The sequence below is a fragment of the Dermacentor variabilis genome, chromosome 11 (genome assembly GCF_050947875.1).
Source record: "Dermacentor variabilis isolate Ectoservices chromosome 11, ASM5094787v1, whole genome shotgun sequence".
Lineage (NCBI taxonomy): Eukaryota > Metazoa > Arthropoda > Arachnida > Ixodida > Ixodidae > Dermacentor > Dermacentor variabilis.
The window spans coordinates 113,921,361-113,948,814 of record NC_134578.1 but is presented as its reverse complement, the minus strand read 5'-3'; the positions used below and the strand labels follow the sequence as shown (position 1 = coordinate 113,948,814).

The window sequence follows — 27,454 nt, the reverse complement described above, 5'->3', positions numbered from 1 at the left end:
CTGTAGAGATAATGGAAAGAATCAAGTAACACAATATTACATTATGTAGGACTGAATGCTATTTGAAGAAAAAGTATGCACCGAAATATGTTGCCATGAATAATATTTTCCACGATAAAATGCTTCCCCCACACTCTACTGTTTGGTGAATGAAAAGAAACGATCTCGGTAACGTTTTTCGTCCGTCCCTCTGTAGCGAAAACAATACTGCGGCAGATAACAAGTCTTTGGCATCGTTCTACAGGCTCCTCAAGGCCATTTAAGCTTCTCAGCGCTCGGACATAGACACGAAGAGCTTGTAGTGCCACGACAAAATCGCATACCAATGCTCTGCCCAGCTGCTGCGCTGTTTGTTGAGTGCCCCACCCGAACCAAATACGCCGCCGCGTGACCGTGGTGGACGTGGCGGAGAAATCTTGTAATCAATAAAACAAGCCGCTATTTCGCCCTAAAGACGAAGCATCCGTTGTGATTGGAAGCCATCAAGGAGCTGTATTCAGTAAATTAGTATTTTTATCCGCCTAATAAATTGCAATAAACATAGCCGGTGGCCTACGCGGCAGAGGTAGAGCACTGGGTGTCTAATCTGAAAGACATAAGGTCGAATCCGCCTCTAGTACACTACATTTCCCGGCTTGGAGTTGGCTCCTGGCAGTGGCAAAAGCTGCCGAGAGCCAGTGCGGCTATACTAGTCCTGGCACGACCAAATTAGGAAACCCTACTAAGCTTCAACAAGGACACTCGCTCACAAGAACCGCAATTGACCTATATGGTGCAGCATTCGCCCGCTACCTCCCTCATGACCCTTGGACCTAACCCATAATTCTCAGTCGCCAGCGGCTGCGGCGCCCCTGGCAAAGGCAGAGCCGAAACCTGCGACGTCGCAAAGGGTGCTAAAAATTTTTGGTTGCGGGGAAGGCGCCACTGGATACTGAACCTGGCAATGTTCAACACGTGTGTGCTTGGGGCAATGGTGTCAGAGCCAGTGGCCAGCTGAGACTCTCAGAGACTACACAGGGTGCTACAGGTATTCAGGTGACAACCTTTCTTGCCCGAAGCCCCAGGCCAACTGAACCGCTTCCTTGTCGCCGCTCCTAGCGTCCTGGCCCAGTCTGGCTGCGAGGGACACGGCGCATGAGCAAGGCCCTGATGGTGATGATGGCGGCACAGCAGACCAGTCATGCAGCCTTATCTTATTAATGAACACCAAAGGTCGAGGGTTCGACTCCCAATGAAGTTCGGTGCCATGGCACCAGGCATTAGAATTTCTGCACCTAAACCATCTGGGGCTTTCGCCTTGATAAAGTTTTTCTTCCTACCTCTCCTCCATCATGTAGCGCATGAGTGTCTACCGTAGGAACTTCTCTAGATATACAGGCTACCATCTCTTGTATGACACTCTTCACTGTTTAACTCTCTCATTGGGAGCTCTTGAGTTTTCACGGTTGCAGTCGTCATTCATCCGTCGACATTTTCATCGTCTTTGCAGGTCGGTATGATATTCGTGATGGCAGTGGAGCTGCAAGAGATATGTACCAACGGTATGGCCCCATTGTGGTGCAACAGCTGCCGGGACGGAGGGCAATTGTGCGACTGTTCAGGGCAAATGACATTAGGATGCTGTACCAAGAGGAAGGAAGGACCCCACGCCATGTTGGATCACTGGCTCTTAAGCTATTTCACCAAAGCCAAAAGCCGCAGTTTTTTGCAAATGACGGCCTACTGCACGCGTAAGTCTTATTTATGCATGTGTGGTTTTCACTGTACTTAGTCCTAGAAACGCGAACTTCATGTACACTTGCGTTTTGTTTTGTGCAACTGGCCCTTTGTAAAATTATTTACTTCTCTGTCAAGTGAAGTTTAACACAGTAGAGAATTATAACTGAGCGGGTTTACGGACGAGCGGGCCCAGCGGTAGAGCGGAGACGGCAGCGAAGCGTCGCACGAAAGGAACAGCTTTAGGTCAGGGATTCATCGCTCGACCGAGCAACTGATCAAAATGCGATCCAGCCAATGAAATTACGAGAAGGAAGACGGCGCTGTATGCGGTCGAATGTAACCACATGATGTATGCACACGTCCGGCTCGCAAGCGGCGTCCAGCATGTTCGTGGCGTAGTGATTAGCTTGTGCTGCGTACGCGAGTTCGTCCTTGTGTTTACCGTCGTCAAGGAATGAAATGCGACGACGCGGCCTTGATCCTTTAAACAGATTCTGTGCTCAACCTCGGTGTACCGAGAATCGCTCATACATAGCTGCGCGATTAAGGTAAGAGGGGTTCAGATTCATGTGCAACTTGTGTGCTTTCAGTTACTAGCCGTCGTACGTTTCTCCGCGTCAATTTGTGGCGCAGATAAACAGCGCTCGCCATATCGTCTTTCATTTGACGATTGTACGTAAATCTTGTAGCGGAAATCACTGAAATATGGTAGCCGCATTAGGGTAAGAGGCATTAAGGTAACTTGCTCATGAATCTGGACATATTCATGAGCAACTCTTGTGCTTTCAGTTACTCTATGTAGTACGTTTTGAAGCGTGATAAGATGCGCTGCGGAGAAACAGCACTCGCGTTTCTATCGTGTTTCGTACGCTGACGATTGTAGGCATGTCTGTGGTTGCTCCGGCCTTTGCCAGATGACGTCTGTGCTTTTACTCAAAGTATAATAGGCGCCTCCCCATAGCAGGCTGCACGGAAGATCTCCGCCACATTTGACGGTTTGATGAATGTATGCTTCGAGAGTCGGTAGTGCTTAAACTTACAGCCGTGGAAAATTGCGAGAAACCGCATGCGATGGTGCTGGTGTATACGCTGCGAATGCGTGAGCGGCATTTACTAACGATCATTTTCATGTGTTTACGGCACCTCCCGTGCCGGCCGTCTACGGACGACAATGTTACTGGCAGAAAGGGGGAGGGGGGAGAGAAACCCGTAGTTGACGGTCGTGGTCTGCACTTTCACTACACTTATGAGCTATGCACCCAAAAGCCTCAGACACTGTCGACTAAGTTACACAGTGCAGCTTTTTTTATTGGGCTCCTCCCAAATCCTGGGATAATAAAGTACGACACTGATAGTCACACCTCACTGCATGATAAAATTTGTCACTGCAAGAATTTTCTGCACAACGGATATAAATCAAGGCATATCAAAAGGGTAGAGTAGTCTCGGGGACTAGTGTACTTGGAAAAGCTGAAGTGGGAAACAAAAATGGATTTCACTTCATTCTTTGCACCTGTCCCAGCGTTGTGCACGACCAGTGCCCTACTTTCATCTTATTTAACTTTTCCACTAGGTTCAGTGTTATATGAAATGCGTTCAGAGCACACAACAATGTCCTTCGGCTCGCCGCCATCACAGAAATGCAGAGCCCTTACTTTCAGAGGTTCCTCTAATCCTCTGTGTTTAGCTGCTTTTGTTTTCGTTACAACATAAAAAAATGACGGCATACTTTTGTTTGTTATTTATTTTCACGAGCACTGTGGTAAGTTTTAAGACATAAGAGCAGCTGAAAGTACCATGATCAGCTTCACTGTCTTATTTTGTAATCTCCATCGGTAAAATGAGGTTAACACGTCATATACTTTTCAAACAGTTTTATCTGCACCTTTTTCCACATGCACCATGCTGAGAAATTATTTTTCAATTATGCTGCACTCTGCTGTTCTGATTAAGTCGAATGGAAAGCGGTGGTACTAGACAAATTACCCTTTTGTTGCACTTGTGCCACACAGCAGCTGTATGGCATAACACCATCATATAACACATTCCTATGAAGGCCTGAACAATTTGTTTTACTGCACCAAAATAAGAATGATGATAAAAAGCACGAGCAGGCACGACACAAACTTAGCTGAACACACTCAAAGAAGCCATTCCACAATGCTGCTCAGCGCCTTCCCAAAGGTTTGTCCTGGAACAGTGGCATCTCCACTGAACAGGTGGCAGCAACTGTCACCTTCTGCTTCACACCCTTGCCCAAACACTGCGCAACACAGGAGGTATGCTCATGTATGCTTTCATCGAGCAGCCGTGAGAGACAGGTAGAGAGTACAATGAATACAGAGGAAAAAAATTCATGAGTCATTCCACTCTGTGAAGGTGGAAGACCAGTGAATCTGTTTTAGGGCAAGACACAGAGGTGACCCAGAGTATTGCACAAAGGTACGGACATATTTATTGTCCTAATCTGTGGTGATCATGGCGATTCAGGTACATAGACACATTGGCGTATCACCTCTGTTATTAAATGTGTCCGTCACGCAAGACGTTGAATGGCTCGCACCCCTTAATCAATAGCTTATACCCGCATAGACGCGGCCTCCCAATTACGACGACAGAAGAGATATGAATTCTACGCTGGAATAATGAGCGGCAAGGGAGCCAGCAGTGGAAGACGACGATGCTCGCGCCATTGCTGATGATGAAAGTTGATAAAGTGATGAAGAGACATATCTTCAAAAACATCTGTTCTTACCAGTGTGCTTGGAACCTTTTAGGGCCCACGTGTACAAGAATAGTTGAAGGGGTTGAAGGGCGTGTTAGAGCTTCCGAAGCCCACAGGGATATCTGCCATTGAACTTGGACCCTTTCTGCACTATCACCAGGATCGGCCCACATGATGATTTGTTTCTGTTGGCGGACGTCGAAAAAGTATGGAAGGTTAGTCATATAAAGCTTCGCTGTAAAACAAGCGTAACAATACTTACAATAATGTTTTAAGTGCTTACAGCAGCAGCACTATTATACCAATATTCAAAACTGACAGCAGTAACAGAGCATGCGGTATTGAATATAGTTGCCGTATGAGTACTGTCAGAGTGAATGGACCATAATCACCTGGGGTAGTCTGCGCTGTTTAACATGCCATTCTCGCTGACATGTCTTACAAACTCTTGCTGATTATTTGTTGGCTATGGACAAGGCCAGATGGGAAGCCCAATGCTATTACGGGTTACAACAGTGGTGTCTCCTTACCAAGCAATGTCCTCAGGTGACATCAACTGTGGACGTGGGTGGGACCCAGACCAGCACATCAAAGCGTCTGTAGATGTTGCTGAACACATTGCCGACAGGTCAAATGTTCTTAAGTTTTGAATCCCACCTGCTTGCGCCTCTTATGCAGCCATGTACTTCTTCAAATAGGCATATTTGCCTGTTTGGTACCATAATCCTTTACCGGCCTTTTCTTTGTAATGACACCTTGGTTGGTAAACAGCCTCTTGAACCTGTAGGAGAACTGTGTGTGCCTGGGCCGAGTAGTCACAGTGGACCTGGTTCATGTGGATAATACCAAAAAAGAATGAATTGGAGTGGCTAGTTCAGTATATTGTTACCTTAGAAGAAAAAAACTACACAATCAGTGCATTCCATCAGTACTAAGCTGCAGAGCTAAAATTTGGTCGAAAACATAGAAACTTGAAAACAGGACCATGGAATGCGTGGTGGATTAGACTATGACATGTTTAATATAACGAGACAATGGCTGTACAGTACTTATGACACAACAAATGAGTGTAGCCATTATACTGGTTGAGAGTAAAAGAAGTGGAGTTAGGTCACGCAATAGAAAGATCAGACATTCGGCACTCTTAGTTTAAGAGAATGTCTGCCATGGGGGGAGGGAAACATGTTCAGGGGCAGTAGAGGCCACAGTAGCATGGTACTAATAAGAAATCTGCAGGCATAGTACGGAGTTCGTTTACAGGATAGCTAGAGATCACTGTTACCTTAAATGTTTGCCATGCAAGGGAACCCACAGTTTGTACAAAGATAAGTGCAATGTGGGTTCTCAAGGTATGCAAAAGTTATCCCAACTTTGTTCTTTTTCATTCGTTTGAATATTTTTTTTTACTTTTAGTATCTTGCACCCTCAGCTCCCTGCACCTCATCCTCATTCATTGTTTCCAGTTCTTTAAAAGTCACTTTCTTGCCGCCTGCTTAGGGCATGGCATGTGTCGTCGTTTTCTTGCCATATATAGTGATACCTTGGGTCGCTGGGTATGTACACAAATGGACAACCTACAGCTGATTGATGTATGGCGCAGTATGTTGTATGGCGCAGTATGTTGTATGGCAACTTGAGCACAGGGTATGTTAAACTGGATAAGCACTCATTCTTGGCTAATTCCCCAGAATGGATGTGCGAGTAGACAGATTTAGTTTAGGGTACGCTAGACCATTGCGTGCGCTATAAAATAGCGGGTCGTCACTGGGCATGCGCAGAATGATAAACGACCCATAGCGCATAGCGTACGCATGCTATTTGTCTGATTTAGCGTTAGCGTCTTTGCGGGGTTTGCTGTGTTAGCGTGAAACATGGCGGTGGTCCCGGCTGCCCGCTTCGAATAAAATTTGGCGTTGCTTTTGTATAGTGCACTTCATTCGTAGCAAATGACTGTGTAAACGACTTTCGCTTAATCTCAGGCCGCTTCGACAACATAGTATTATTGATAACCTTGGTGTGTTTTTCGAGATCGCTTCTCCTTTCGAACGAGTGGACGCTTAATGCAAGAAAAATTCGAGATGTAAATGCCACCTACCGCTACAATCGGGAGATAGTTGCAACGACGGCATATGGCCTCTGAGATTCGAAGATCTCGCAGGCAAAATAAAACTGTAAAAAGCGTGCGCCGCTTAGCGTAGGCTATACTATAGCCTGTAACGTACGCTAAGCTAAAACTGTCTAGTTAGACGCATGGGGTATGAAGCCTTAAATGCATTTAGATATTTATGTATTTGTCTGCGCATACACCTTTCATCACTGGACCTTCTGCAAATTCTCACTAACGTTACCTATCTGCATACCTGCTCAAGAGTACTCGCCATGAGTATGAGCACATGCTGCAACTAGAAATAGTGCATTAATTTTCCAGCCGATGAGCATGTCCATTGCACATGGGACAAAAGAAGACTCCAGGTGACTGGTACTTAAATGAGACCTACCAGTGTTTGATGTTACCAGCCCGACCGCTAGCCATTGCCACACTTTCAAGGCTTCGCAGCAGCTCTGCATGGAGCTGCTATTTTCAGCAAAACCTCTCATCTAATCCTCTCAACGTTTTCCCCTTGACAAGGATCACACATCGCCTTTATCTATGACCTAGAGAGCAAAGAGCTACAGGCAATGATGTTGTGCCCACTGGTGGTGAAAACGATATCGTAGGGACCTCTTCTTCTTCTGCAATGTGCGGGAGCATCGTCTTCCTCTACGTGCCGCGTACTGGATGGGGCAGTTGCCTCCCTCCATAGAGAGCATCGTCCCAATGCTCACCTAGCGGCAGGAAGATGTGTCATACGAGGTGTGCGCACTTCATTCTGAACAATAGGGCTTCATGCGCACAATGTGCGTAATTTCTGGTGGGCGCTGCCTCGCACTGGAGGAAGCAGGACTGTCAGGGATAACGTCATAGTTCAGGTCAGTGAGGTGTCGTAAAGCCTTGTACGGACCAAAGTACCGCCTGAGTAGCTTTTCTGAAAGCCCTTGCCGACAGATGGGACTCCAGACCTACACTTTGTCGCCTGGCTGATATCTGATGCAGCAGTCCGTAGATTGTAGCGTCGAGCATCATAGTCTTCTTGTCGGGTGATTCAGATGCGGGACTTGCCTCCCTTCTTCAGCACGTTGAGCGAAAGGTTCAGCGTCCGTGCCTATATCACCAGTCATGTGGCAACATCGCGTTGAGCATCGCCGTCACTTCACGGCCACGAAGAAGGCTAAATGGTGTCTTTCGCATTGTTTCCTGTTGATCAGTGTTGTAGGCGAATGTGATCTACGGTAGGATGTCATCCCAATTTTTCTGCTCCACGCATACGTACATAGCATGTCGGCAATAGTCTTGTTCGTTCCGTTAGGCCGTTCGTTTGCGGGTAATATTCTGTGATTTTTCGGTGAGCCGTGCCGCTGAGGCTAAGCACTCTCTTTAGAAGAGTAGCCGTAGAGGCAGTCCCTCTGTCCGTTATCACTGCTGGTGCACCGTGCCTCAGAACCACGTTTTCAATAAAGAATCACGCTGCTTGGACTGCGGTGACATTCGGAAGGGCCTTGGTTTCCGCATAGCGTGTCAGGTAATCGGTGGCAACTATTACCCACTTATTGCCAGTATTGAAGTCGGGAATGGTCCGAGAAGGTCCATCCCGATTTCGGCAAATGGTGTCATGGGCACTTGTACTGGTTGTAGTAGCGCAGCTGGTTTCGTATGTGGTGGTTTCCGTCGCTAACAATCGAGGCATCTGCGCACGTAATGTTTCACAAAGGTGGCAAGCCTTGGCCAGTAATATTTCTCTTTGATTCGGGCCAGTGTTCGTGTATAGCAGAGGTGGCCAGATGTCAGTTCATCGGGGCACGCTTGCAAGACCTCATTACGGATGCACGCTGGGGCGGCAAGTCGGCGGCTGTTTCCGCTTGCAGAGAAGTTCTTCTTGTAAAGAACATTATTACGGAAGCAGAATGATGGCAAGCTCCTTGCAAATGTTTTTTGCGCGCTTGTAATTCGGCCTTCTAAAAATTCAATACGCGGAATCAGTTATCTTCCCGCTGCTGACGAGCAATCATGGCCGTGTCTAGAACAGCTATAAAAGCCATGTCTTCGTCACCTTCTGTAACGTCCTGCTCAATCGGTGACCTTGAAAGGCAGTCGGCGTCGGAGTGCTTTCGTCCGGACTTGTACACCACTGTCATGTCGAATTCTTAAAAACCTTAGGCTCCAACGCGCTAGTCGACCGGACGGATCCTTCAATTTCGTCAGCCAGCAAAGTAAGTGATGATCGCTGACAAAACTGCAGGAACAGCCATAGAGATAGCGGCGAAACTTCATAACGGCCCATGCCACCGCAAGGCACTCTTTTCTGTAATCGAGTAATTAGACTCAGCACGTGAGACCGTCCTGCTTGCGTATGCAATGACTCTCTCGGCTGAGTCTTGCCACTACACGAGACACAGCGCCTAGACCTGCGCTGCTATAGCGTCCATATGAATCGTGGTTAGAGCGCCCTCGTCAAAGTGAGCCAGTACAGGAGGTGTTTGCAGGCGCTGTCGGAGATCATTACACGCTGCTTGTTCTTCTTCGCCCCATACAAAGGCAAAGTCTTCCTTTGTAAGGCGCGTTAAAGTTGAATCTATATGTGAAATATTGGCCATACATCTTCGGTAACACGAGCAGAGACCTAGGAAACGCCTCACTGCCTTCTCATCAGTTGGCGTTGGAAACTTTGCGACGGCCGTAATATTGTCGGGGTCAGGGCGGACGCCTTGATGTCTCGCAACATGACCCAAGAACTGGAGTTCCTCAAAACCAAAGTGACACTTTTCTGCTTTCAGTGTTAAGCCGGTGGACCGGATCGTTTGTAGAAGAGCGAGCAGCCATCTCAGGTGTTCCTCGAACGTTTCCTGAAAAAACAATATGACGTCGTCGAGGTATAATAGGCATGTCTACCACTTCAGGAGTGACAGAGCCATATCCATGAGTCACTGAAAAGTTGCTAGAGCTGAGCATAAACCGAAAGGCAGGACCGGGAATTCGTAAAGTCCATCAGGCGTTAAGAAAGCAGTCTTTTCTCTGTCTCTCTCATCAGCCTCGATTTGCCAATAGGCACTTTTGAGGTCCATCAACGAGAAGTAGCGGGCATTCCTCAGCCTGTCGAGGGAGTCGTCGATACGCGGTAAAGGGAATACGTCTTTCTTTGTCACCCGGTTCAGCTTACGGTAGTCGACACAAAAACGTACACTGTCGTCTTTCTTTTTGATCATCACTACCGACGATGCGCAGGATGCGTGGATAACGTCGTCATCGAGCATTTTCTTCACTTGCTCTCGGATCGCTTCGCGTTTTTTTCGTTCTACACGGTACGGCTTTTGTCGGATTGGTCTCGCTGTTTCCTCCGTGATAATCCTGTGCTTCGTCAATGGCGTCTGACCAACTCTGTATGTCGACGAGAAGCAATCACGAAACTGGTGAAGCCGATCCACCAGGCGCTGCCTTTGCGCCGGTGATAAGCTCGTGCTCAGGTCAAGGACAGATGACGGTGCCGAAGCGTCTTCCTCTCCTTGTTATAATGCAAAGCATTCACCGAATTCCGCAATCTCGTCGAGGAAAGCAACTGATGCGCCTTTTGCAATGTGTTGTCGTTGCTTGCCACGCTGTGCAGTTTGTCAGCAGTAGTTCTGTTCCCCATGCATTACTTTCACAAGATTTCTGAGCGTAGCAATACCTTGAGTGAGCAAAAGCGTAATTATCTCCTCGGCGATACCTTCCCCATCGTACTCTGTGTCGCACCTGACGGAAACAAGACGGCAACATAACGATGGTGCGGTCACGTCATCTATGATGCGCAAAGACTTGCGTTGTGGTTCTGCACTTTTGTCCCAAGAAAAGGTTAGTATACCTTCTGGTATGTTGATGACGGCACCGTACTCGCGTAAGAAGACCGTGCCTAAGATTACATCTTTGCAGCTATTGGGGAGAATGACAAAATTTGCGACGAATGACAAATCCCCTATGTTGACCCTTGCTGTACACTTGCCAGTCGGTGTCAGTAGCTGGCCTCTAGCGCCTCTGATGTGTGGCCCTGACCATTACATTTTCACTTTGCGAAGTCTGTCCGCCAGTTCTTCCGTTACGATAGAAAAGTCCGCGCCAGTGTCTAGTAGCGCCGTCATGTTATGGGCATCAATTGATGCACTAACACCGGCGCTAACAATGTCGTCTGTCGTCAAATCATCCGGCTGTATAGGCTTCTCGTTCGACGGCAATGGGCGATTTTCGGCATGTCAACGTGTAAAAACCTGCCCCTCTGAGGTCGCGGCCTTCAGTTTCCCCGGCGTTGGCTGGGAGACTCCCTCGGGCCACGTCGGTAGAACTGTGTCTTGCAACTGGAAAATGACGTCCCGGAGAAGGGGAGCGTGACCGGTAACCGGGAGAGTCGGCTTGGCAGCTCGTCGAATTCGCGTCGATGTTCGCTCGGCTGCCGTCAAAACCACGACGAGAAGCAGTGGATGGGAACGCTTGGTACCCTTCGACGCGATAAGGGCATGACAGCAGACGTGGCCCGCTTCCCCACAGTGGAAGCAAAAGTGCCTGTAGTCAGATGTGCGCGAAATGTCGGTTCTGCGAAGCGGTGGTCGCGTCGGTTGTTCCCTATGGTACAACGGAGATGCCGGTGCTGACTGCTGGTGATACTGCGGAGTCGGCATCGGAGGTGGCGGTCGACGGACAACATCTGCGTAGCTGCGATGCCACGTCTGGGGATTTGGCTCGGGAGCTGCAAACGATTGCCTTATTTCTGGCCACAACTTCAGCCACCCAAGCAGTTGTGCAAACATTTAGTGTGGGATTGAAGTTCTCAATTTCTTTCTGAACAATTTCGCGTATCAGCCGGCGCAAGAAACTCTCCTCTGTGACCGTCACTTCTGCGGAGATTGCCGGTCCAGTGCTGTTCAGGTGATTATACTGGCGCCTGCATACGTGTAATGCGCGCATTATTGCCGTCGATTCTTTAATAAATTCGTCGACGCTTGTCGGCGGGTTCCGCAACAGACCGGCAAACAGTATTTCACAAAAAAATTTCACAAAAAGTATTTCACAAAAAGGAAGCATTGTTCCCGCGTAAGGAAAGAAGAGTAACACAAAAAAACGCCCTTCAAACCGTTTCGCTGTTACTGCTTTTGCTCTATTAACACTCACGATGCTATAATATTGTTTTAGCATTGCCGCAAAGGATATTTCTTCACGTGCGTTTATTTTGCGCTGTATACTGGTGAATTCGCCTGCCACTCTCTGTGTATATATATATATATATATATATATATATATATATATATATATATATATATATATTCGCATGCTAGACGACCTTATAGTACCAAGCCGTACGATAATTTTGAATGGATTCACACCAGCACAGGTAATGGGGCAGGTCACGAATATTCCCATGCGAAAAACATTCCGCTCTTTTATGGCTGATACACTGCAGCTGATTAGACCTGTAGAAGGCCAGGCTGCAATCTGTAAGTGAATACAATCTGTAAGTAAATAAATGTATTTTGTTTACTTCCAGGTCGCGCCTGATCATGTTCACGCGGGCCCTGGCTAAGCTTAATAATGAACACCCGAACCAGCGCCGGACCCGGGCTGAGTAACAAGCGCCCAGGGTGGGTCCTGGCTTGGCACCACAGGTCGGGGCCAGGCTCTGGCTTCATAAAGCCGGCCCAGGGTAGGCCTGAGCCGAAAAATCAGGCCCGTGCTGTGCTCTAGGGCCCTCAAATCAAATTGACTGATGCATGGAATAATGCGGCTGGTACTTAGCTATTATCCAGCGGAAAGATCTATAGTTTCGTTTGTCGTGGTGTCTCTTGGCGTTCTTTCAAATTATTCAGGAGTACTTAAAGTAGCCCTTTACTTCTCTCGATTATGGAAGTGTCCCGATGGGTTTCCACTCAAAATCATGAAGGAGCTTGGAACGTTTCGAGGCGTTAGGGACTGAAATTGCTGTTGGTAGTAAGTGAGGAACGGATGTGGGACAGTGAAGTTAGGTTTATTTATATTTGCGAAGGATAATTGTTCAGCACTGAGAAGGTTGGCAAAAAGGCAAGTTTCGGTTCGTTTTGTTTCTTTGGTCTCTCAAGTAAAGAAATACGTGCGAGAATGTGGAATTTAACCGACACCTACCAACAGACGATACCGATGTCCACAGCCGTGAGCACGCACCAACATAAGCTAGCGCTCCAACACCATTAGTGCTTTGAGACAATTCGTGCGTGCGTCATGTCGCCTAGGAACAATTTTCTTGCAGAAGTGAAAGCGCGTGCGCTGCATTTTGCGTTCAGCCAGAGACAAGAATAGAATTCGAGAATGACTTTATTTATCACTACTCGGGTGTACGAATGCATCCCGTTGAAGTCCAAGAAGTTTCACTACGCTGCGTATACTTCGCCTATACTGAATAACGACTATTTCCGCTATTATTTCGTAGGGACAAGTTCAAGCTAAAGTTTATTCATCAACGATGTCAGTTTTACAAAGAATTGTATGCAAAATTAGCACTACACAGAGAGTCCCAAAGTTAAAAACTGTCAGGGGGACTCCCATAGAGGAACAAAATAAAAAAAATGAGATACAGATCAAGCATTGGTTACGGTGGCTTTACAGACAATTTGATAAAATAAGAAACGGCGGAAAAAAACAAGAAAATTTAAAACTGTTTAGTAGGACAAAAAATTGCGAAGAAAGCTTCTGTAGTGAACAAGCAACTCAAATTTACAATTTAATAAAAGCAGGAGTAATATAACATGTAGTATAATAGCTAAGTCAATTATGATTACAATCACAAAAGTCAGTAGTTGGGATGAAGAGAGTTGCTGCATAAAGTATATCTTAACTTGATTCTTGAATATATGCTCTGTGGGGGATCATTTAATAGTATGTGGAATTAAATTCCATAGTTTTATTCCCGCAAATGTGGTAGTGAACTTACCACAGTTTGTGCGCACTTCAGGTGAAAGATGATTATCGAGTTGAGATAACCTAGTAGTGTTAGTATTTATAAAAGTTTCAATAACAAAGCCATCTATGTGTGCAATATTACGAAATAACTTATAGATCACGATTGTTAACTTTAACTGTAAGAGCTGATGAAGAGGAGGAATGTTTAGTTTGCAATAAAGTGGCGTTGCATTCGATAGGAAATTGCTGAAAGTCATGAGGCGAATCGTCTGATTCTGCACGCGTTGAAGTTGGTTGAGGTGAGCGAGGTTTGTGTTTCCCCAGGCTGAGATGCAGTAAGGTAAATTGCTGCGAATGTGTGCGTGATAAAGGGAATGGATAATGTGTGGCTGAAAATATGAGCGGGTTTTGATTATGGCGCGTATTCCAAACGATATCTTACGGACAAGTGACTGCGCATGAAGATTTAATTTCAGATGCCTGTCTAAAACTACGCCAAGAAAGTTAGTGCTATCAGATATTGGTATTAAGTTGTTTTCAAGACACACCGATATAGAGTTCCAAATTAGTGTCGGGAGGGAATGAAAAACCATAAAAACAGTTTTTAGCGGATTGATGCACAACATCGGCACCAGGAAGTTATGCGATGCAGATCAACGTTAACATTTCGCTGTAGCTCGTCGAAATTGTTAGTGCCAGTAAATATAGCCGAGTCTTCTTCATATAATATACAGTCCGTAGTGGTCAGAATATTAGGTAGGTCGGTAATCAATAGCAGAAACAGGCCAAGGATCGAGCCCTGAGGAACGCCTTGGTAAATGTTCTTAGCAGATGAGAGTTTGCCGTCAATCTGAAGAACTTGAGTACGATTGGTTAGGTAGCTAGAAATAAGGTGAAGTGGTGGGCCAGTTATGCCGTAAGATTCAAGTTTTTGTGTTAGAATTTGTGATTAATGGTGTCAAAAGCTTTTGTTGAATCTATAAATACACTTCCAAACAGCAAGCCTTGGTCGATTGCTTTCTTGGCTTTATCGGTGAAGGTTAGAAGCGCAAGCTCTGTTGAGGAACCCTGCCGAAATCTATACTGTTTGAGTGATAGTAGATTAAACTTTGCTAGGTAGGATGATAAACGTGTATGAACTAGTCGTTCAACGATTTTACTGAAAAATCAAAGAATACAAATAGGATTGTAGTTTTTCATAAGTTCCCGATTGCCTTTTTTATAAACAGGTGTTATTTTACCAACTTTCAGAGAACTGGGAAATATGCCTGCTTTAAACGTCTTGTTACAATATCTGCTATGATAGGAGACAGTTCATTCGAAACTAGCTTGATACGAGATGGGTGAACAGAGTCTAGGCCAGGTTCAGTAGACCTAAGCGAGGATATAACATGGAGAACTTCCTTTGCATTCGGAGGTCGCAAGTAGAAAGAATGAAGATGACGAGGCAATGTCGGTAATGGGGGATCTGTTTGAGAATTGCAAGTACTACTAGAATACTCACTGAAGACGTTCGCGATGTCTGCTGGGTGGCAGTATGTTTGTGTCTCAGTTTTTATTTTTGTTAAATGCTCATGGCATTATTTATTTAAAAATTCGTTGATGACCAGCCAGTTGCGCCTCGTATTACTGCCATTATTCGATATTTTGTTGTGAAAATAATCTCGTTTAGCAGATTTAAGTGCGGCTGCAAGTGTGTTAGAATATTTTTTGAGACGAAATTTAAGTTCACAGTTAAATAGCTCACAAATAACCCTTTTGTGGAGCGTCTTTTTCGTCGATATACATCGAAGTAGCGCTTTCGTGACCCAAGGTTTTCGAGGGGAACTGAAGAAACGAGTTGTGATAGATGTAGCAGTGCATTCATGAATACAGCGTGTAACATAAGCCAAGAACAACTGATAAGCCTCTTCAGTGGAAGATTCACAGAGTACTGCGGTCCAGTCATATGACTGTATCATAGAGATAAATTTTTGGGAATCAAAATGTACTTTCTCTTTTTTTTCCGTCGATTTAGAATTTCCTGTACCTAAAGACAAAAATATAGGGTAGTGGTCGGTTATGCTGTGCTCAATGACTCCTACCGTATGATCTGTAGTAAAGTTGGTTAATATGTGATCAGTTTACGTATTAGATCCTGTCATGTCACATCTAGTTGGAGAAGTAATTAAAGAAGCAAGGCCATAGCTATGAAAACGCGCAAGATAATCAGAACGTGGTGGAATATTACGGTGGATAATGTTTATTTTGATGTCTCCGAAGATAATGACATTTTTGTTTTCGTTCACAACAGTGTGCAACAACTTTTCAAGCTGTAGACAAAACTCGGAGTATGATGATGATGGTGAACGATAAATGCACGCTGACACTTTGTTTCGGCCATCAACTGAAAAAAACACTCTGGTCAAATTCTAACCATATAGATTCGCACCGCAAATTAGAAAAGGCAAGATCATTGCGGCGTTTGTATGGCATTGATGATTTAATAAATATGGCAGATACGCCGCAACGTGGCGTAGCACGATAGCAGTACACTGCATTGTACTCTGGTGGCGCATATAGATTTCTATCGTCCAGTGACAACCATGTCTCAGATAGAGAGATAAAGGGGAACTTGTGATTAATTACAGAAAGGAATGCTATGAGGCTGTCATAGTTATTTTCGTAGACTACGAATATTAAAATGTATCAGCGATAACTTGGGAGTTTCATCACTGAAATATTTTTTAAGATCCTGACAAGAAAACATTCTTCCGCAGGTTTAAGATACGCAGCCGCAAACACTAGTAAGCTAGGTGAAAACAGTAAGATCACCCACACTAGAGATCCGGTAGACACGGCTGTCATCTGTTTTTCGCGACTTGATAACGCAGTGGTCTGTCCAGAGGTGTTTGCAGCCTCTTGCTTTTTTCAGTTCAAGTGCTTGTGCGAACAGCCGCTTTCTTTCTTGCGTAAGATGTTCGTTTACATACAAGGGCTTCTGATCCTTTTGTGGAAACCCAAGGGTAGCAGTGGTCAAGCGAGCCTTGCGTGCCTTTTTCACGAACTCAGTTTCTTTTTCTCGGGAGAAAAAGCATGCAATATTATTTGTTTTTCTTTCAGCTGGTATACGAAGTGCAGTATCGACATCCTATAGCATCACCCATAGACTGAACAACCGCAAGACAGCTTTCACCTTTGGTTGCAGGAACACCTCTTATTTCTACGTTATTTAGTCGGGAGTATTGTTCCAGCTCAGAAACCCTGCGTGCCAAGTGGCCATTTTCATCTTTGAGAGCCCTGTTTTTTACAGCAAGATCGATATTCTGCTTCTTAATCGTCTCGAAAAGTTCATTAAACATGTTAAGGCTGTCACGCATCACAGCAACCTCAGCACGAAAAGCCTCCATTTCTTTTTCCAAGAAGTGCGCTCAAACACCCTGTCGCACTTGAAGTGCCGGCGCTCTTTTTTCCTGTCCATTCTTTGTAGCAACTAGTGCTTTGAGATAATACATGAGACTGTAAGGCCTTCGCGAGTAGCCCAGGTGGCAGGCGTAGGCGTCGCAATCCCCTTGCTGCTTTCCAAACTGCTATTGAAGATCTTCGTTCAAATTGCGCCAACTAACCTGAGCCGCCATGTTTTGTTATGCGCATCCTTCATGTACTGCGGTATTTATTAGGACATGGAGGTATTATCTATAGATAAATAAATAAATAAATAAATAAATAAATAAATAAATAGCTTTATTTGTTTGTATCGGCAAAATAAAAGCTCTAAGAATCTACACGAAAGAATGTCACCACCGTCGGTCTTCATTCAGTCTTCATTCATTCAGTTTGGTTCACGTGCAACTGCCGTGGTTGCTTAGTGGCTATGGTGTTGGGCTGCTGAGCACGAGGTCTCTGGATCGAATCCCGGCCACGGCGCGATTCATTGTCATTTTGATGGTGGAGAACTGCGAAAACACCAGTTTACTTAGATAGAGGTCACGTTAAGGAAACCCAAGTTGTCCGAATGCTGGAAAGCCAGGTGGTCCGGAAACCTAGTTGGTCCGTAGTGAGAGTCCCCCATTACGGTGTGCGTCATACTCAGATCGTAGTTTTGGCACGTAAAACCCCATAATCTAAAAAAAAACGTTTGCTTCGCGTGCTTTTGTAAAACTGAACTTTTCATTGCAACACTTGCATCACAATTTTCCGCAGCCAAGGTGACGAGTGGCGGCGAATTCGATCTCAGACACATACCAGCGTTTCTGCACCGAGTGTCGTGCAAGGATACGCCGAAGGCATTGCTGACGTTGTCGACGACACGATTTCTCTGATTGCCTCGGCGCGAGATGAAAAAGAAGAAGTGAAAGACTGCCATGTGCTGATGAGAAGATGGGCTTTAGAATGTAAGTGCAGCACCTCAAGACAACTTTTATTATGTTTCATGGAAATATGCATAACCAATCCTTATAATGCTAGGTGTGTTTCTTTATGAATGCGTTCAGTCCCTTCCGCAACACTATTCTTCATCACATTTTGCGTTTATGTGCTGGCGATATTACAATATGTGTGTACCATCTCTTGTAATAGCTCGCCTCCGCAACGCGATCATGTAACCGCCTTTCGGTTGTCACGCGCTATTGATATCAGATGGCACATCTGATTTCAACACTCTCGTTGTCTCTCGACGAATCAGCCCAAATATCATGTGGTATCTTGTAACCTTCGAGTTGTTTTTGAGGTTTTCTAGAAAGAACTTGATCGGCAGTGCCACGGAGGAAGGAAAGTGTAAAAGAGGTGTCCGCGAGTACGGACGTGTTGGCGGAAGTCCCGTACGACGGGAGTCAAGTGCCTTTTTTTCGCAAAGAAGCAGTTTCACTAGTATACTAAACGTCAGTAGTGTCATAACAACTGCGGTCCTGAAGCTCCCGCTGCTGCACATGGCCTCTGAAAAGTGAGATAAAGATTCTTGTCCCGCGCCTTTCACGGAGGAGATTCTGTTCGCGAGACAAGCGTACTTTGGAGCATGGTTTGTAAGCTTGAAAGTTGTGTTGAGGGTCAATGACTGTTAGTACCAGCCAGCTACAGTGAAACTCAAGTAATCACGGGGAAAAAGAAGAAGGCGGAGAGTAAAAACGCGCTCTTCGGTTCCCGTATTTCGGTTCCCGTATTCTCGTGCAGGAAGTTACTCAAAAGCAGGGATGGCAAACTGCGGGCGCTACAAGAGCTGGCTCCAAATTGCGGGAAGCTAACGCCTTCGGCTCCCCGTAACGATAAGTCTAGCGGCGCAGCGCTGAAGTCCAAGATTATTAGGGCAAGGCGAATGCCGATTCTTCCCAAAGAAGACAAGATTATTGTTATTAGAGCAGGAGATGGGCTGAATATTTCCAAAATTGGAGCGGCTATGGTGGCTGACGCAAGACTTGCAGCCTCTGGAATCAGCCATCACAAGCTCGCATCATGGTTGCCAACACTCCCAGCGGGTGAATGCTGACCAATATGCCCACATCAAACAAATCCGAATCTCAGGCAAGATCCACCAACTCTGCGCGTAGGAGACAGCCCCGCACTCCACGTGCAAGGGGGTCATACGTGGCATACCGTTACAATACGACCCAGCAAACGTAGATGGCAAGATTATTAACAAGAACAACCCTCTTGCACTAGCATCCAAGAGAATCGCTCAGACCGCGACCCTCATCATCGCCTTTGACGGGCACCGGGGACCGAATTTTGTCCGGTACGGAAGGCTCCTGATAAAATGTTCGGTATATCGTAAGCATGTGGACGTATGCCACGCCTGCGGAAGACTCGGGCATCGCGCCGATGTCTGTCCAACACCGAGCGACGTCGTCTGTCGGGGATACGGCCTGCCAAACGCCAATGAGCAGCACCAATGCACCCCAAAATGCAAGATCTGCCGCGATCCGAACCTTACCGCCGGTAAACAATGCGCGCATAGATTCAAGACGCCTTACATAGTTCGCCGACGAGGCTTCGAGCGTGCCAGGCAACAAGAGCAGCTCCCCCCGCCTCAATAGAACCTCAAACGTATTCGGTACCATGTGAGGTATCGAATACGAGGCATAGGATAGACATCCTTCAACGTCACTTTGTTTAGTGCTCTATATTCGACGGAAAAGCGTACCGAGCGGACCTTTTTTTAACTAGGATGACTGGAGAAGACCCAGGGCTTGCGGAAGGCCGTATAACGTTCCACGTGATCATGTCGTTTACTTGTTCTTCGGGAGCATTGCGCTCAGAAGCCGATACACGGTAAGGGTGGCGGCGAATTATGCGGGATCCGTCTATCTCAATACGATGAGCAATCACCGTGGCTTGACCCAAGCCACGCGAACAAACGCTAAAACAAGTTTGGTGTTTCCTTAAGATGGCGAGCGAGGCATCAGTCTGCTTTGAGAGATTTGAAATAAAGTGGCCCTCAGAGCACTAGGTGAACCTACCGTGGGCGTGAACTGTGTGGCGAACGAAGCAGGTGAAGCAGGGACGAGACACACTGAGGCGTCGTCAATGAGTTTGGCGACAATGGTCTCCTCCGTCTGCAGAAGCGGATCTGGTGTCGGGTTGTAGGCGCTTGTAGACAAGCGGCGATGGCGATTTTCCGAAAAATGCAGCTTTGATAAGGGGAAAAGACTGCGTCGCCGTCTATTCTATCTTGATGAAACGGTACGAATACGTGCATGGCCGGGTGGAAGGACGAAATCTGCCCGTGTGACAAGGTGGGGTGGCGAAGAATCAGGAGCAACTAACTCGAAACTTGAAAAACTGCAGCCTGTAGTTTCCCGAATGGCTGGCGAGAGAATTGGTGGCAAGACGGAGGGGCGTTAAGTACGGCGGATTGGTGACGGAAAATGACGACGGGGTGAGTGAGAAGACTGGGCCAATCCTTGGGACAGCGGAGGTGAGGATGAGTGATGTGACAAGGATGTATAGGGTGCCAGAATGTAGGCGTCGAATCTGATCATAGCCCCTCTCATAGGCAGAAAAACCATGTTGTTCATGAGAATTGGCGGATCTGGGGACACAATCTCTTTCATAGGCGGAATAACCACTACGTTTAGCTCACTGGCGCCGGCAGTAGAAGCGGAATATGTGACCAGGAATGCTGCAGTAGAGACATACTTGTAGTGGGCAGGCAGAACACCAGGTAGAGTAGCAGGATTGTGCATGGGCCGATGCTGTCACCGAGGTCAGGTGGTCGCAGACATCAGAAGTCGCAGATGATACTGGTACCGGGGAGTGCGTAACAATCTCTGCATAAGAAGACGCACAAACAGGTGCAGAGGATGGGGTCCCTGGGAGGAGGAGGAGGAGCGCGCAGAGATGCAATGGATTTGTTGGCGGAGCATGGCCGTGGAGCTCCTCACTCAAAAAGTTGCGGATAAGCGCTTGCAATTCGTCATGCTCTACAAGACTAACTTCCCAGGAGGCGCATGGAAAACGAGAGGAGAGCCTGCCTAGGTGTTGGGGCATCACGTGAGAATATCAGGAACTGTGATGAGGCTTTGAAGGACAACAGCTTTAGAGGTAACGGATCTGATGGACTTCTGGATATGGCGGTTATGGTACCCGTCTCACTTGCCATTCTGACAGCAACGGTAAAGGGCCAGTAGGTCGACAGTGTAGGAGGTGTAAGATTCGCTGGCTCCCTGAATGCGAGTAGCGAGTTTTGCCAATTATCTGACGCAGCAGCTCAGTAAATGTTGCTAAATCAGGAAAGTCGTGTTCGTAGTTGAAGAACCACGCTTTAGCGACCTCGCTAAGGTAGAAAGCAACATTGCGGAACTTGTGTGCCTCATCCCAAATGATTGGAAGCGCTCGCCATGTCCTAATGGTCGAGCCAGTCTTTCACGTCTTACCCTGGAGACCACAAAAAAGCTCAGGGTCATGGTGCTGCGCAATGACGGACCAAGTAGAACCAGCTCTTTGATTCGGGATGGGTGCAAAAGTGGAAGCGTCCGTCAATGCCTGTCAGTGCCTGTCCGTCATGACTGTTGATGGCGAGCACAAGCTGCGACCAGAGCGGAGCTCCAGGAGTGACCGGTAGAGCAGAAGCACGTAGGAATCAACGCATGCCTCCCCACTTCTCAGGCGACGCCTGGTATTGCAACCCAACCGCGTGAGCCAGTCGGTCAGTACCAACCAGGCATAACGATGATGATGATCAGCAGGGTGAGTTTGCTTAGATGAAGACGACGATGAACCACACAGTTCTGGCTCAGAATATATATATATATATATATATATATATATATATATATATATATATATATATATATGTATGTATATATATATATATGCACATTTATTCGGCCACTTCAGATGTGCGGGTTTGTGGTTATGTTTGCTAGGTATGCTCCATCAAAAAGAGGAACTACCGAAATCTATTCGGAGCCATTAATATACGCCCTCAAGGATACTCCTTTATTAGTGAGAGTAGCTTTCTGGAAGCCTTCGGCTACTGGCTCACACTAACGGTTGGTGCACAATTGTGTGAGTTCCTAATAATGAAGGATAGAACAATACATGTATTTCTTTGTTCTCTTTTATTGCAGCTACCATGTTTTTGACTGTTGACGAGAGACTCGGAGTGTTAGAACCTAACCTCGACGTCCATTCGACAGCAGCAAACCTGTTCAACATTACCGAAGACTTGTTCTGCATACTGAATGCGCTGACTACAAGTTTTCCTTATTACCTCTACTTTCCGACGCCCATGTGGAGACGGTTCCGTCGCCGCGGGCACGAAGCCATTAGGTATCAGTTTTCGTGTACTTCTTGTGCTTATTATTTTCATTTGTAGCTAGAAGGAAGTTGTTCACTCGTAGTGGTATTCCTGCACTGTGCTATGCAAAACAATCACGTCTCTTTAGTACAAAGAAATAAATAGGGCAGCAAGAGAAATCTTAAGTGAGTGAATTATATGTTTATGCTACTGTGAAGGCCCCATGGCATTGTAGAGCGGAGTGGCTGAAGTAATACGAGAGAACAGGAATAACTTACAAAATAAGTCAACATTTGAAAAAAGGCTCCTAAGTAAACAATATTAGCTGTGATTAGCCACAAAGTACAAAAGATTCAATGTGTAATTGGTAAGCATTCGTAAGACGAAATTTCGCGTAGTTACAATGCGTTACAGTTAACGAAAGAAGTAGCTATGATTAACGGTTTCGATGTCTTCAGGGGGGTGGTTTCAATCTTAGGATGTACGGGCTAAAACAGATGGGTAAAATCACGGACTGTGACTTATGTACTCAATATGAAGGTTCCAGATTTTATTTGCAGTTATATGAACTTCCCAAATATTTGTACCAGTTAAGGGGTTCTAGAAGAGTTTTATTCATCTAGTAAGTAGGAATGGCACTGGTGTTCCTGTGCACGCGCATAAGATTAGATTTATTAATTTGGCTTCATTAGCCAAGTATTACACCAATCAATCACATAGTTCTTAAGACTTAGCCTTAGTGTCGTCATTAGTAATAATTTCACTATATATCACGCAATCGTCAACAAGCTAGTGAATGTGAAACGTCAGGGACGAAGGTAGGTCATTAATATAAATCAGGAAAAGTAGGGCCTTAGTACTGATCCCTGAGCCACACCACAGTGAACCTCATTCAATGATAAATCCCAAATATTTGAGTGGTAAATTAATAACCTACGTTAGAAAACACTCAATTCATTTCAGCAGGTAACTGTCAAGGTTTAAAAGACTCAGCTTGAATAGCAGCAGTTTGTGGCAAACCTTGTCGAACGCTTTGCTAGTCTAAAAATATAGTCAGCACAGGAAGCACAATCTGAAATACAGTGAAATCTATGGGTACATAGTTTCACAACAGAATGTTTTGTGCAAACGAGGTTGAGCTGAGGTGCAGAATGAGTTAGAATGAGGAAAGCTACCAAGATTTGTATATATTACTTATTCAAGAAGTTTGCAGCAGGTGCTGGTAAGTGAAAGCGGGCGGTAGTTAAGGGGTGAGCTTTTGTACCATACTTGTGCAATGGAACCACCTTCCCTATTATACAAATGGCAGCGTAAACGTGTTTAATAATTGTTGGAAAATATTCGCAAATATTGCGGAACTGAATGTTTTAGTGCTTTCTAAATTTGCTATAATACTATCGTAAACGAGAGCTGAGTGTAAAGGCAGATTATTAATGAGCTCAGCAACACCAGAGGAATGAAGAGTTATGGGTTGCATGATAATATAGTTGTAGCGCCCTGTGTGTGGTAGATGAATGATCAATGAAACGGAAAAATTATTTGTAACTGATTCATTAAGAACAGTCGCGCAAGCGTCACTTGGAATGACGTCATCTCACCCACCTTTCAAGGTGATAGAGCTATCGAAAAACGGGTTAAGGAAGCGCCAACACATTCGCACACGTTTTAAGCATTTTATGCAATGTATGCGATAAATAATTGTCTTCAGATTGTTAGTGCAGTTAAGTTATAAGGAGTGTTATAGGTTTCCCAAATTGTTTTACTCACAGATCATTTAGCTAAGCGATAAAGACATTTTTTCTGTGAGGCGCTTTATATAAGAATTGTACCAAGACGTTTGCGCATTAGAAATGGCGACGCGATTATTAATGTACTTTTCAGTTATTATGCATACGAGGTCAACAAATATATCCCAATTTGACTGGACCAAAAGGTTATCCAAATCAACCAAAAAGTTGCAATAAATGACGATTGTCTATTGTTCATGGCTTTAAAGTTGCCTTTCTTGTTGTGGTGTATACGTTTCTTAACTTTCGTCCGTCTGTGATAGCAGACATTTATGCCAAATGTTAGTAAGGAATGCTCACTGATGTCAGGTAAGTATGTTATAGAGGAAGCTAGTTCAGCACTACAGGTTGGCGAGCTAGTTGGTGCGAATCCATTCTTACTTTGTTTAGCGCAAAACAACAGACACAAGAAAGACGACAGGACAAATCGACTTGTCCTGTCGTCTTTCTTGTGTCCGTTGTTTTGCGCTAAACAAAGTAATTATGGACAGGGAGCTAGACTCGGACGATTAGTTAGAACCAAAACAAGCGTGTTTGCGGTGTTGGTTGATGTTCTGGTACGCTCAGGCACAAGTTAGGAAAATAAAAACAGGGAAGACAAGTCACGCAAGTCTTTAGCCTGAGCAATAAAAAGGCCTTATGGTGAGTGGATGTGTATTCTGCATTAGATTAGGAAGATTAACATCGCCGAGTAAACGTAACGGTGTTGTGGGAAAATGCAAAAAAAAATTGATTAAAAGCAACGTATAAGTCCTCAGTAAACGCACAGATGATGAGGGTGAGCTGTAGCAAAGCCCGAGCATTATCTTTGTGTGAGTCAGAGATAGGCAATCCCACATAGGCTCAATTGCAGTGCCAGTATTTATACCAAATGATGAAATATCTGTAGAAATTGCGAGAAGAACGCCTCCTCGTAGACGTGCAGGTCGGTCTCAGTGGTAGACAGCGAAATTGCCGGTGCCACAGACAGTATCATAATCGCGCACATGTTCATGTGCAGGAAGAAAACTTTTTGTCAAGACAATAATTTTGTGATCGCACATATCGATTGCCGAATATAAAGAATAGAATTATTCACAAGACTTTTGATTTTTTTAAAAAGAATAGGCAACTAAAATAAAGCTGCTTGTGATGTTCGGCCACTGGACCTTACGGGTCCTTATTGTGACGCACGTAGTAGAACAATATGATTATGTAATGTGTCAGATGCGTTCTGCGTTCCTTCATGGACGCTATCGGTAGACGCGTCATAAATACAGCATTAATGGTTCACAATTTGTTGTTGCGGAGTGTAAAGTTGAAGGAACCGGGGTGGCTGGTACCGAATAGGACTGGCTTTCTGCAAGCAATACGGGCAGGTACCGAGAAGTCTTTTTTAATCGTAATGTGATTTTATTTGAATTGATTGCACTGCGCGAACATTTTCCCGTCTGTTTTGTAATGTGAAAATTTTGCAACAACGAGGATACACTTATCGGGTTCGAATGAGCCGAGGCTATGTGCACGATGGAGTGCGTTACCTGCAAATGAATGACAGAATTATTTATTTGTTGATATTAACTTAGTATCGGCTTCTTGCCATGATTCTTTGGTGTCGGGGATACCGCGAAATGTCACGTTATCATAGCGCGATCTGTCTTCAAAGTCAACCAGGCATTAGTCAAGTGCTTCGGAACGACAAGTAGTACTGTTACCTTGACATGCACGTCTGAGATGTCTTTTGTTAAGTGGTCGACGGTTTTAAATTTCTCTTCGAGCGCATCTAAACAATTCTGCAAACCAGCGATATTTTTCAAAGCTATTCTGACCATTTTTGATTGCCTTTATGTGCGCAGCAAATTCTGATTTTGTTTTGCTATTTTGAAGCGATCGAGCGGGGATATCCTGAAGCAGTTTGAAGAAAGCATTTATTTGCTCTAAGGAATCAGCAACAAGCCATTGAATATCACGCAGAGAATGGGAGCGTTTATTAGGTCCGCGGTTAGTCTCGACGTCTCCCGAACGTAATAACAGTACTGTGACAGAAAAATAGTCGTACACTGTGTCGAATAACAGTTGTGGGCATGGGAACAGTACAAGCTAGCGATAGTCAGATTTTTGAGCATAAAGAGAGGCACTTATACGCACCTGCATAGTGAAAGCAAGATGATTATAAATAGTACTGCAAGCACTTTTCCCGTGCCCACCGACGTGTAGGTCGATGGGTCAGCAGCTTAAATCAGCGTTTCCTAGTGATGGCTGTCTCGATGTGGCTGGGAAGCCGAAGGAAACATCGAACGAAGAGACCTGTCTCGCGGCTGACGTATCGCTGAAATAGGCTTCGGTAATCCTTGAGACTGGCACAAGCCAATAGAACAGCGCAGGTTCACAGGGTAAGCAGGACCACCGTTATTGAAGGTGTCATCGAGGGCGACCAGCATGTTCTACTGAAACGGTTAACTTACGTCCCAAGAGGCACCGCTCGACTGGATGGAGCAAAAGCGAAAGTGATGCAGAGAAACTTCAGCCCGGACCACAAACACCTTAACAAAGGAACGATGATCACTACATCAAGGAAATTCTGGAAACAAGCTAGGCATATGTCTTCTGAAGTTCTGCCGCATCCACCTCGATGGCCTTAGTTCCCGCACCAGCCTTCGACATTATTAGGGGTCTTCCAACGCAGAAGAAAGAACTGCACAAGAGCTTCCTCTCTCAATTAAAGGACTTTTTCGTCGCCATGAAGGGTGCGGCAAACACCAGCTGCTAAATATCGTATAATAACTGTAGCGAAGAGATTGTAGAAGAGACGCTAGTGGGTTCAGCGCTACTGGCTCTAAACGCTAGTGGGTCGAGCGCTCCTGCTCAGCAACGGCTCTCGTGCTTGGAAGCTGTGACTGCCCTGCCCGTCGACGTTGCGCTGCTCCCGAGCTCTGCCAAATAAACACCTTTAGAATTGGTGGAGGTGCGGGGTAACCTCAGACGATCATCCTGGAACTCCGGTCCCGTACCCTACCATCTACCATGCCCCAAGACGCCTCCCAGCAAACGCCTCCTCCTGCACCCACTGCGTGTCCCGGGGTGCCTCGTCATCGCGACCCTCCTATCTACACTGGAGCGGACGACACTGACGTGGACGAATGGCTCACGGCGTACGACAGGGTAGGCGACCATAACAAGTGGGATGAAGCAGCCAAATTGAGCCATGTTCTGTTCTACCTCGCTGGAGTGGCCAGCTTGTGGTATAACAACCATCAAGCAGAGTTCCAGACATGGTCGGAATTTAAGACTTCCCTCGCCGATGTATTTGGTCGCCCTGCTGTTCGCAAGCTGCGTGCCGAGCAACGTTTGCGAGAACGAGCTCAACAGCCAGGCGAAACATTCACCAGTTATATCGAAGATGTCCTGGATCTATGCAGGAAAGTCGATTCGACCATGGCGGAGTCTGATCGAATCCGAAACATACTGAAGGGCATAGAAGACGACGCCTTTAACATGTTGCTGGCCAAAAGTCCACGCTCTGTGGCTGAAATTGTCAC

The 27,454-nt window shown here is 45.8% G+C and overlaps 1 protein-coding gene across 1 annotated transcript in view; it reads left to right on the top strand.

Moving 5' to 3' along the window:
• LOC142563133 (putative cytochrome P450 301a1, mitochondrial) overlaps positions 1 to 27,454 on the top strand; it is a 71,879-nt gene that overhangs the window by 10,998 nt on the left and 33,427 nt on the right. The window contains exons 2-4 of the mRNA XM_075673675.1: positions 1,490 to 1,730; positions 17,619 to 17,809; positions 21,980 to 22,181. Of these exons, the coding sequence (XP_075529790.1) occupies positions 1,490 to 1,730; positions 17,619 to 17,809; positions 21,980 to 22,181 (634 nt within the window). The remainder of the gene's footprint in view (positions 1 to 1,489; positions 1,731 to 17,618; positions 17,810 to 21,979; positions 22,182 to 27,454) is intronic.